At 42.3% G+C, this 12,443-nt stretch overlaps 1 protein-coding gene across 2 annotated transcripts; it reads right to left on the bottom strand.

Annotated features, from left to right (window-relative positions):
• Positions 1-9,239: 9,239 nt before the first annotated feature.
• gcnt4a (glucosaminyl (N-acetyl) transferase 4a) lies at positions 9,240-12,148 on the bottom strand. Of its 2 annotated transcripts, XM_062517008.1 has the most exons (3): positions 12,081-12,130; positions 11,518-11,586; positions 9,240-11,147 (listed from the first exon to the last, which is right to left on the bottom strand). In XM_062517008.1, the coding sequence occupies exon 3, from the start codon at positions 11,144-11,146 to the stop codon at positions 9,851-9,853; it is 1,296 nt and encodes a 431-aa protein (XP_062372992.1). In that variant the 5' UTR covers position 11,147; positions 11,518-11,586; positions 12,081-12,130; the 3' UTR covers positions 9,240-9,850. The 2 variants fall into 2 exon arrangements, with proteins under 2 accessions (XP_062372992.1, XP_062372993.1); XM_062517009.1 differs by lacking the exon at positions 11,518-11,586 and having other exon boundaries at positions 12,081-12,148.
• Positions 12,149-12,443: the final 295 nt, after the last annotated feature.

Here is a 12,443-nt window from a genome sequence, read left to right on the forward strand (position 1 = left end):
GGCCAAACTCTCGTCGCCACGCGGGAATACTGCAATTTGGACACGCTATATACCCTGTAGGACTGCCCTCCCCATCATACAAAAACACTTCAGGAGGACTTTTCTTTTCTGCCTGAGGGGGGGAGACTATAACCTACTCCGTCGGGTGTGAGTGAGAGTCTAAACTGTTCGACGCTGGCTTCCATTAAATATTACACCTCTGGTGAGGCTCTGAGTGACGGCGGGTGGGAAGCGTGAGTAGGGGGTCGGAATGAATGACACACAAGACTAAATATCAATTATTAACTGAAATCCTGCCCTGATGGTTAATTAATTAATGAGCCACCCCCCCCCCCCCTCCCCTCAACAACGGTCTTTATTTACTCCCTCCTGCATACCAGAGGGGCACAGGATATAGACAGACCCATAATAAAATTTGCGAAACGTGATACGTGCCATCAACAATTGCTGCAGTGTGCAGCCATGAGGTGGGTCTAGTGTTGTGTTACCCCTCTGGCTCCTTGGTGATATAATGGGCTCGTGCCTTTGAAGCTCAATATTGGCATGGGCCTGGTAACTCCACTGCTCACAGATCCTGAAAGGGCTCTATTGTGAGACACAAGTATTCTGGAAATGAATTTGAAGAATGCAACACTTGAATTAAGATAGGCTACGTGCAAAGAAGTTGCTCAGTGCTCGTTGGCTGATAGCATCAACGTGTCTTATCTGATATGCACAACTTGTCTGTCAGATTTAGGTTTTTAGGATTTAGGTGTTCTAATTTTTTTTTTACATATTTGGTAACTTATTTCATCATGTATGCCTTTGTGTAAAGTCTGTTGTGTCATACTGATGTAAGGATCATTTTAAGACAGAGAAATAATCAAAAACTGCCCTCTAAAAGCTATATTGGCCGTTTGCCACAACTCTCCTGAACTAGTGTAGTTTCGCATCCTATTCTGATAAGGAGGGTGTAGCTGCACAAAGTGTCAGAACTGGGCAGGATGAGTCATAACTGAAGCCACCCAAAAGCACGCTGGAAGTGGCACAAAATATTGATACACAACAATATTGCACATGTTTTGAAGTAGGGCCTTCTTCAAGTGAAGCTTTCCTATAGCTTCCTTGGGGGGCCCATTCTACCCGTCTGATGCTGTTCCCCTACTGTATTATCGTAATGTCTGAAGTTGTGAATAAACTCAAACTCAACAATGATACATATACCCACAGGCACACACCCATACATACACTCCCATGATCAACCAGTGAATATACAGTGTCATTCAGTACGATAATTCAATTAAAACAGGCCATCACTTTATTGGTTTCATCACGTTGCAAACAGGACCACGTCATATGCAAGCATATGCAAGTAAATCAGCAGTAACTGTGTCCATTCTTTACGAGAAACAAGTCAAAAACAGGTCCTCATTCATGCCATTGGGAGTGCATGTATTTTGATTAAAAATATAACGTGTAAAATAGCCTACAGCCCTACAGCATGAAGAAGGCACTATGCCAAACATGATTCAATATAAATGCAATAAAAAATGTTGTATCTAAAGTGCGGCCTGATGTTCTCCTTTTTGATCAAAGATCAGATACAATGGACTAGGGAGGACCAACACGACATATGCAAATCTTAGGCAAATGTGCCGGTGTGATAAATGTTCTGTATACGCCCCTTGTGTGGTGGAACACAATGCTCTGGGTGAAGGCACTTGTCACTGTATCGTGACAAAACCCAACTCTACTGACCACATTGTGTCCTCGCGATCAGATTAGATACCTCAGCTCATCATTTTCATATTCGAATGGAGAACTATTTATAATTTCCCTGCAGGTCAACTTGCTTTTGGTTCTTTCTCTCTCATTAAAGAGATGTGAGTTCTAATACGAGGGGCCCACATTCCAGACAGAGATGACAGGCTCGAGAATAACAGCTATTACACCTCTGTCAACTCTGACACCCGCCTGCTGTCCAAATTAACACCTGAGCTGGCGAAGGGCCCTGTCCACTTATCCAGAGCTCTAGGATGTCATTTGGGGCGACAGCAGTAAGCCAACTCTCACTTAAAACTCTCATTGGATATTGCTATTGACCAAAAGGTATAGCGGAGAAACTGATACAGAATGGATATTAACACGGATGCCCGTTGATAGAATATTCAACTGTATGTAGGCCTAATACATGTAAAAAAGTAATAAAAAACATTGAGAAAAAAAAACAAAAACAAAAACAAAAACACGGAATGCCCGTGACGAGCAGTAATTTCTCGGCCACTTTGAGTGGCAAGTGGCAAGTTTTGCATTTTGTCAAACCCTAACACAGGTGTTAGTTCCGGAAATAAACGGACAGAAAAATTGTGAGTAAGCAAGCGCATGGAAGAACTGCACACTGAATGTTAGTTTTGGAATCATAGTGAATTATGCTCTTATCCACTGCCTAACAATGAGCTATGGTGGCCTAACAATACCCTACTATAGGGTGATTCACAGTCTCGTATTGTTTTAGCTTTCCCTATTATTACCTTATACACTCAATCATGGCCAGGTGACCTAATAGGCCAGTCAATCTAGCGTTTGACCCATAACTAATTGCAATAGTAATCATTCAAAGTTTTTTGTGATCCCTAGGTATATCTAATTAACATATAAAAAATCTACCCATTTATATTTAGTGGAACATACTTTTTTTCAAGGTCAAAGGTAGCAATTTCCAATGCATTTTTCCATTGGGATTTACTACTGGTGAAATGGGTAAAATTTTAAACTATAGATATCAAATTGAAACTTTCACAGTTGTTTACTCACATTAAGGCAAATATTTTTTTGTATTGCAAGTTTTCTGAAATGTGATGTTTAGATATGCAAATGAGACCAGTTTTACCTAAATATGCAATAATTTGCATATATTTCTAGAAAACTAAATCTGAACAATAGGTACAGTCAGCTTCAAAATAATTGCTGCAATTTGCTTCTATATTGGATACCAAAAGCCTATGCAAAGGGAATATTAGATATTACTTCATATCACCTCAGAAATGAGGAAATCAAGTCAAGTCAAAATCAATGCGTTTCAATGGAAGTACATTATAGAACAAATGATTGTCAATGATATGGTATGATGGAAGTATCTCAGTGCATGCCAACTCACTTGATATGTTTATGTCTAAAGGTCAATATCTTCTTTATGTGACTTGGCATGCATTGAGATACTTTCATCATACCATATCATTGACAATCATTTGTTCTATAATGTACTTCCATTGAAACGCATTGATTTTGACTTGACTTGATTTCCTCATTTCTGAGGTGAAATGAAGTAATATCTAATATTCCCTTTGCATAGGCTTTTGGTATCCAATATAGAAGCAAAATGCAGCAATTATTTTGAAGCTGACTGTACCTATTGTTCAGATTTAGTTTTCTAGAAATATATGCAAATTATTGCATATTTAGGTAAAACTGGTCTCATTTGCATATCTAAACATCACATTTCAGAAAACTTGCAATACAAAAAATATTTGCCTTAATGTGAGTAAACAACTGTGACATTTTCAATTTGATATCTATAGTTTAAAATTTTACCCATTTCACCTGTAGTAAATCCCAATGGCAAAATGCATTGGAAATTGCTACCTTTGACCTTGAATAAAAACATGTTCCACTAAATATAAATGGGTAGATTTTTAATATGTGATGCAGGAGGGTTTAAGGATCAATAAAAAGTATGAACCATTACTATTGCAATTAGTTACAGGTTTGGCCCTTTTTTGAGCTAGATTGACTGGCCTATAATCTGTCAACTGGATTTCCTTATTGAACTGATAACATACAGTAGGCTGGGTAATAAAGGTACCAGTAGCACTGACTGTTTTCTTTTCTTTTTTTTTTCTTGTACCAACAGTTGTGTCTTCGAGAGACAGAGATCTATGTGAAAACTGGCCAGAGTTTTATTTTAAGACATTAGGAGGAGGCTTTATCTAACACACATAGGCATGGGCCTATTGCACAGCTACAGTATGTACCAGCTATAGCTACACTCAACACTAACTCATCTACACCCAAGCTGGGTTTGAGGCTGCTCACTGCACAAATACCCAAATTCTTGACTTTGTTAAGGTGGGTAAGACACTAATGCTTGGGTGGGCTTAGCCCCTGCCTAGAGCCAGCCCTGATCATAATATAAAGCACGTTTAGTTGGGGATCAGTAGGGGAGCAGTGTATGAGGAGCTGGACTGAGTGTAAATGTGCTGAAGCTGTGGTGTATGATTGATGCGATTGATTTACTGTTTGTTTGATTGCGCAATGTGTGACTGGAGAGTGCAGAGAGAGTCAGTATCTACTTGTGACTGTGCTTAATGGGACTGAGTGCGAGATAGTGTTATCTAAGGGGTATTCGTTGTGCTTTTAAGAGGGTGCGAGTGTAATTTATGTCATGACAGATGGCTGTGAATGTGTGCCCATTCATGATTTATGTTTGGTTTACTCTATGTGTAACATGTGTGTGATATGTCCTGTGGTGTCTTTTGTATTGTTGCTGTGGCAGCTTACCCTTTATCCGAAACACATTTCTCCCTTGGGAGACCAAATACAGTAACCTTGAACCTTGATTAGCAAAGCAGAAGTGACCACTTTATCTCTATGGTGACTACAATACATTTAACCTATGCAATGACACTGAGTTGTATGGAAAGGTTTATGACCCGACTCATGGTCATGGTCGACAAACGACAGATAGTTGTGAGTTAGGTGAAGTTGACAAGTGTGCTGTATTTGGTTCAGAAAGCAGTGGTAGCTTGTTGACTAAATATAGTAAGCCACCAGTAAGTCGTCTTACCATCTCTCGAGTGACCAATAATACATGTTTATGATCCATGATCAACAGCATCTCCTAACAAGAGGCCAGTTACTTCAACAGCAAAGTCAATAAGTTGTAGAGCTCAAGAGACAACCTACCAACTTCTTTCGTCCAGATGCGTTTGCTGTTTGTTGTGTTTTGTTTTTGTGTGTGAACACAACACTGAATAGCTTAGACCACTGTGTTTATTTCCTTTAGAGTACACAGATTGTTTCAGGCAATTCCTTTCATCAGCTGAGCAAACAATACGAGGACCGAGTGGGTTTTTATCATCCTTTTGTATTTGCATACAGTGTTTTGTGACTGAGGATGTTGTACATCTTTTTAAAAGTTGACAGGACATGATGGTGCGACAAGAAATGATGACTACAGGATATATAAAACTGGAAGGATCGAAACTGAAAGGCATGACTAATCTGGAGTTCAGGGGGACTTTTTTGTTCTGTGACTGTGACTGAACATTTCTTACACACAAATGACTCATTATATAGACCAAGGTATTTTCACATCCATGACACAAACAACACCTCCACATAGAAATCACATGTAAAATCAGGACATTCATTTTACTGCTTATTGTAATTGGATTAAACAAAAAATAAATAAATAAATAAATAAAATAATGAAAAGACACATGACTGCTTGCGAGATTGCCTCGATGGGAACAAAGGGCAAAACCAAGAATGTGAATGGAAAAACAAAAAATATTTCATGCGCTTTGAGGACAAGCGTGCATCTGAATACATTCAAGGTGTTATTGTTTATAATCTCACTTGTTTAACATCGATGTCGCCTTGGAGCTGTGTTGTTGTTTTGGATCACAACATCTAGTACCAGGAAAACACTCACTCCAAATGTGCAAGTCCAAACAATTAGCAATTATTTTCTGGAGGCTTTTCGTCCGAGGCCTCTGTTCGTTGTGTCACCCCCCAGCACCCCCCCCCCCCCCCCCCCCTCTCTCCATCCCCGTCCCTGGCCTCTTGTCTGGGCCCCGACCTTTGGCAGATATCCCTGGGCAGATGATGGAGACAGAGGCTGCCGGGGCCGCGAGGGGAGAGGAAGAAAGGCCCTTTGTTGGGGCAAGGTCCGTGTGCCCTGGCAGGTTTGGGCACTGCGTTGACACTGAGTGATGTAGTTTGTCTCTCAGCAGTGTTCTCAGGCTGCCTTGGCACGGTTCTATCACCATGAGATCGGAGGCCTCTGTTGCTGAGCACGCACGCACACACACTCACACACACACACACACACACACACAACGAGGACGGGCTGTAGTGACAACTGTAGGCTCCGGATGACAATTATCGCTGGGACCTGTGACTGCTCTGAGGCAAATGTTTCCCGGTAGAGAGCTCTCGAAGTTGTGTGACAGAAATCACTTTCATTGCACTGGAATGCTTATGCAAAATTAAAATTACAAAAAAGGTAATTTGTCAAGGCTTAAACATGTAAATGTGATTGAAACTGCAATTCTTGGTGTTTTGCTTTACATTTATTAGGTTAAATGAGGGCTATCCATAAAATATAGGGCATCATTCATGTACTTAAAGTCAAACTTTTAGCCCCTGGAAAATTATTGCTTTCTGGAACCACCCACTGTAGTATATTTTAACTGACATGTTATTTTCACCCCTTCACACACTTACCTGACTCCTACTGCGTGGGTTTGCATGTGCTTTTAAACATTTGCCTCAATGTAGAGACTTTCATTTTTCACAATGCTGTCTGTGTGTGCAGCAAAAATGAAACTCTCAACTGACACACACACTGTTACTTGTGATTCAGAGGTGACATTGATGGAACCACATCCGGCACAAGTTGTGGGTCTCTAAAAACCAACATACTCCAGCATGAGATACAACAGGCTCCCTTCACGAGCCCCCTCAGAGACCTCTGCCTGCCGTGGACACACACACACACACACACACACACACACGTGTGCGCTAGCTGGTAAGAGCAAGCCAACAGGCTGCCGTATAGCACGCTAGTCTTCGCTCAGAGAATAAACTCCCCTGGGCAGATGACGTCATGCCATGACGTGAAAGACAGAGAAAGTATTCCAGTCCCTCATTTCCAAAGCCCATGATGTGGCACTGGCTTTGCCCACATGGTCTGTGTTTTTGAGATTTCAGACATTAACACCCATTTGTGTTAACCAAGTCTGTAATCTCCCAACTTGAGACATTTTAGACAGATATCTGAGCAATTATGTGTCAGGAAGAGGTGAATTGTACCCCTGTATTAGTTTTAAAAGTTGATTCCACAGGCCAAACTGTCAAACATTACAAAGTTTTCATCACCACACACACACACACAAACACTAGTAATGGGGAGAGCAGAAATTCAGCACACCAAGGCATCAAAACTATGACTGGAAAAACAGAGAGCCTGAATGACTTAATTCATACACACAGTGTGCTTATTCATTTCGGTGCAAAGAGAGATGGGACCTTTGTGCCAAATAGCGAGCTTACTGCTCTCTGCAGGTCTCGCTGGGAACATGTGCCAATTTGATTGGTACATACTGAGAGTCAGAGAAATCTAATAAATACTTTTTATAGGTAACACGCAACACAAGAAGGCAGTGCAATTCACATACCTCTTTTCTCTGCTGTGCGGTTGACAGAGCGCCGAGGCGAAATGAGCTTTGCAAGTTGGCCCGCACAACACCCCATAATGAGGAAGTCTGCGGTGCAGACCAGCAAACAAAAATAATTCAGCCGACAGGCCTGCATGGTCATGGTCACTGCAATCAACTCTGCAGCATATAGGGATGTGGAAAGGTCAGTTGTAAACAATGAAATAACATTGCATTGTGTTGTCTTGTTTGATGTGTGTAATTTTCTTTCTTTTGTTTTAGTCTTATCTGTCAACATATTTCCCTTCTTCATTTCCATCCATTGTCCACTCCACACAATACCAGGATGTCACCTTGTTCATTGGAAATGTATTTATTCCTATCACATCAAGGTTTCATATCTAAACAAGGATCCTCACAGTAAGGCACTGCTTTAATCTGACTCATGCTGACCAAACAAACAACACCCTCTTCCACATCTACAGTAGTAGTTTTGTGGACAGGTGATGTTAGATGAGATGTTGTGCACGCCGTATGTTAATACGGTGATTATAAGCAGGGCAAGACTCTGGTTGCGTGGCCCCTCTGTGAAATGTGTGGCATCCACATAATAGGCCACGCTAGCTTTTACTGTCAGCGCTCAAATGGGGCACCAAAGGTCAAAAGAGATGCTCTGCAGTGGGTGGTCGCCACCTAAATGCTGAATGTCTATATACGTAATGGTCCCAAGATAAAAAATAAAAAAAAGATGATCAGGCATGATCATACTCAATTCTTGTCAGAATATGATGTAGGCGGGGCTAAACTTCGGTCTGGCATCCAGGCTAATGGTGAATGCACATGAAAGGAGAATTCCGGCAACTCTTCACGTAGACATCTGTTCCACCAAACAAACAAAACAAATAGTACCTATCTCGAGTTGCTGCAGCTAACAGCAAGATCGTTTTTTTTTTTTTCTGTACTGACAGCACTCGGTGACCACAGGAAACAGATATCTATGTGAACAATCACCAGCATTGTCCTGTAATCTGTCTAAACAGCAATTTACACAGGCGGCATAGAGACCTGCTCCCCAAATGAGAAAGAAGATGATACACTGACATGTGACTTCAATGGCTAACAGAGGGAATCTAACAAAGCAATAACCGCACTGTGCACAACTATAAATGGCTGGTACCTGAAATGAACCAATACTCAATCCCCTCAGATGAGGTGTGTATCAAGCCGTCACATGCCGTTTCTTAGCCCCTTTGGCCCGACTCGCTTGCTTTCAGAGACACAACATGCTGATTAATGTTTAATATCGGCAGTGCAGTACCGGAAACCACCTGTCAGGAGGAAGCCATGGCTATCTATCTGCATGCCGAGTCATGAAATCCAGCAATGCGCATCCCACAGTGGCCTCAGATGTGGCACACCATGACGCAGAGATGCACTGATTTGGTGCACTTCAGCCCTCTGAGACTGATTAGGGCCCCTGGTGGAGTAAAAAATAATGATGTATATATATTTTCCCAAGCTAATCAAATAGATGCCACTGCCACTTCCTTTTTAGATGCGTTCAGGTTCCCTACAGAGGCATGCTGTTGTACTGTAGACAGAGAGTAAGCTTAATGAAAGTGGGCTTAATTGTCTGCGACTACTCTCAAGCAGGTGGTCATATATCTAACTGGTCTCTGGATAATACCATTAGCTGCCATTAGAGGAGTGCTTCTCACCTTACACATAGATTTACATCAGATGTAGAGATAATCGTACAGTACCTCCCAAGCTCTCTCATTGAGTGTTACCTAATCATGAATGCATTTCATTAGGTTGAGTTGCAAAGTCGAAAATGCTTTATTAAGACATAAATACCCAAAATAAATAAATACACCGTCTCACAACAGTAAATAAAACTGCTGTACAATCGCTGCAGAATAAAATGATTGTCGCCAGAAATTCATCAAATTTATGTTCAAGTGTATCAAAGATTAGGCCCTGGTATTCATTACCATCTTCTGAGATGCTGAAATACAATCATAATGGTTTTCTCAAAGAATCTGCGCCTGAAACGCTTTCTCTTTCATTTCTTTTCAGAGCCATTTGAAGGCACAATCTTCACCAAGCCAAGCTCAAAGAGGTAGAAGAATTCTCTATGCTTAAGAGTTATTGCCGTGTGTACTTATTATTTTTACTATGAAAAACTCTGAAAACTAAACTGCAAGGCACAAGGATTATCTTCTGGCATAACCGACCATTTTGAGTCATCTGTCCAGACAGTGGCAGCCATTTCTGAGATAGCGGAGAGGAGCTTCCAGTATTAAATATGGCTGGTAGTGAATTACACTGTAGTAAGTGGTGTAATTAATAGTACATTGGTTTCAAAGACGAGATTAAATAAGCACATACCCCCTCGATTCCCATATAACATTTTCCTCAGCAGAGTTCTGTTAAGATGCTAACTTAGCCCAGTGTTGTCTCTTTTCCTCAAGCTTCTCCTCCAGACATTTGATGAGGATGGGGTCCACTTTGGGGTCAAACTTGTTGGCGAACCAGTGTCCGTCGTTGAGGAGCCAGCGCAGCTCGGCCGCCCCGAAGATGCAGACGCTCCGCAGGTGAGTGCCGGTGCACGCCGGGTACAGGTTCCCCTCCAGGTAGCTCCACTTGACCAGCCGCGTCTTGCTCATCAGGTCCGTCACGTCGGGCTGCGACCGGGCGATGGCGCCGGGCGCCTCGGGCACCCTCACCAGAGAGGCCCAGAAGTGCTCGTCCGGGGAGTACGTGTCCACCGACCACGCCAGGAAGTCCAGTGCCAGCTGGCTGCCCGTGGCGTAACTCGCAAAGTCCCGGGACAGCACGAAGTACGCGCTGCCGATGAACATCTCGATGCCGTGGGGAGGAGAGTCTTTGGCGCGCGTGGTTCTCACCGGGATCTTCTGGTACTCATAAGGCACGTCCTTCAGCTCGTGCTGGAACTGGAAACGCTTCTTTTTCAGGTCGCTGGGCCGGCTCGTCTCCAGCATGTTCGCGCCGTTAAGCTTCTTCAATTCGGACACAAGCTCGTAATTAGACTTTAACGGGAAATCTTGCCCACAAAGATTGATGACATACCTCCACTGGGTCGAGGAATGGAGCAGGTCTGACAGACAGTTGAGGTCTGCCTTTAGCCTCGTCACATGGGCATACTGCACAGACTCCAATTGACTAGCGACGAATACATTTGGAAAGCACTTCACGAGACTCCTCACTGCAGCGATGAAGGACTTGGAAGACTTCTGGTCATAATGGATACAGTAGACGTTATGGGGGGCATAGATAGCACGCAGGATCCTCTCTACCATGGGAATGTTCTTATGTACAACTAAGGAGTAGGCGAGTGGAAACTGCCTCTCCTCCTCCGAAGCAGTTATGTCATTGTAGCCCCTTGCCTCTATGTACCTCGGACAGTCTGCTGTCAACTTGACAATAGTCTCATCCTCCAAGTCCACTATAACTTTCCGCCGTATCTCTAAAGACTTGCCAATTTCCACTGGATCAAGCTGATATACGGCTGAGCAGTCAATGTCAGGCTTGTCAGCCTGGCTGTTTATGGGGACGGAAGTAATTCCATAAGGCTCAATGTAAAAGGTGTTCTTTTCCACTACCTTGATGTGGACGAGCTTCAGTACGCACACAACCAGTATGGAGAAAGAAAAGATGAGGCATTTCTTTTTCAACTTCTTTAGGACAGACCATCTTCTTAGCATTCTGGGGGACAGGGAACAAGAATCAATGTGTCAGGTCAATAAAGCACTTAAGACAACAAACAACTACAATCTATACCACGTTCTAAACTTATGTTATAAGACAACATACATCTTAAATCTATCCTCCCATGTTCCAAGAGTATGCTGGACAAAGTGTTTTAAAAGACTACGATTAGGCCGAAATTCCTATCAGTGGTATGTTAAATTGTGTTTTGCATGTAGCCTAAGGCTGACAATGTAAAAATGACAAGTTCAAATCAACGCTTTATACTTTGACGGTAGCCTAAGCATAACGAACCAGTCATGTTCACAATTTGCATAGGCTGTGTGAAGAGGGAAGTTGACCATAGCAGTAGTCATACATCGCTTACCTTGCACTCTTACACGGTTTGAAACTTTGTCACATGCCATTAAAAACTTGCGTCTTGCCTTCAGACAACCTGAGTACAGACAGATACATCTCAGATTGGCTTAAATGTCGCTAACTTCTTATCAGTTGCACTCTTCAGGTAACCCGATCATGAGGGACATACAACTGATAAATCGTAATATTAGGGCTATACTGTAGCTTTGGAGAATAATCAACTGTAGCCTATCTATAACATGGATACACGACCAAGTAAGCTCCTGTAGATCATAATCGCACACATCAAGAAAATAATTAAGCTAAGCTACTGAAAAGATCTTCCCCCGCCACCTGGGAAAGCAGAAGACTAGTAATAGAGTAGGCTACTCTAAAATATGTCTAGATGGACGCACAGTGATACAGACATAATTCATAAGTTGAAGTTACACATCACGTCCCGTTGTTTCTTTCTTTTTTTTTTTTTTCTATCAAAGCAACGCTGGGTAGGCTATAAACTAAGCAACAAAAACGCAAACAACCATGAAGGTTCAAAGCTGAAAACATAAACTAGAAAAACGCTATACTTACAGACATCGTGTCCGGGCTCATGACTTGATCCACTCATGGAAGAGGCGAGTTGACAAATTAAGAACTCGAAGTGGTCGGTAGTGACTTCAGCAGTAGGAGGTGTGGCAAAGAACCGAACTGCAGTCTCGACGAAGTGCGTGCGTGCGTCCTCTCCACCTCCTGCCGTTACTCCGTTTAATCGACAACGCTCACTAACACGCGTGAAATAAACATTGACCTGCGAAAACATGTTTCACTATCTTCTATCTTGCTTAACAAAATGACTAGGCATCAGTTATAATGGATCTTAGCCAATATATAATATAGGATACCTTCTCACATGTCTGATCAACTAAAGGAAGTCTTGGCTAAATGCCAGATGTA

This window comes from Sardina pilchardus, chromosome 16 (genome assembly GCF_963854185.1).
Source record: "Sardina pilchardus chromosome 16, fSarPil1.1, whole genome shotgun sequence".
Lineage (NCBI taxonomy): Eukaryota > Metazoa > Chordata > Actinopteri > Clupeiformes > Clupeidae > Sardina > Sardina pilchardus.

What these genes read in the sequence shown, in the direction of transcription:
- gcnt4a (XM_062517009.1), bottom strand. Translation starts at nt 11,146, where the DNA reads ATGCTAAGAAGATGGTCTGTCCTAAAGAAGTTGAAAAAGAAATGCCTC.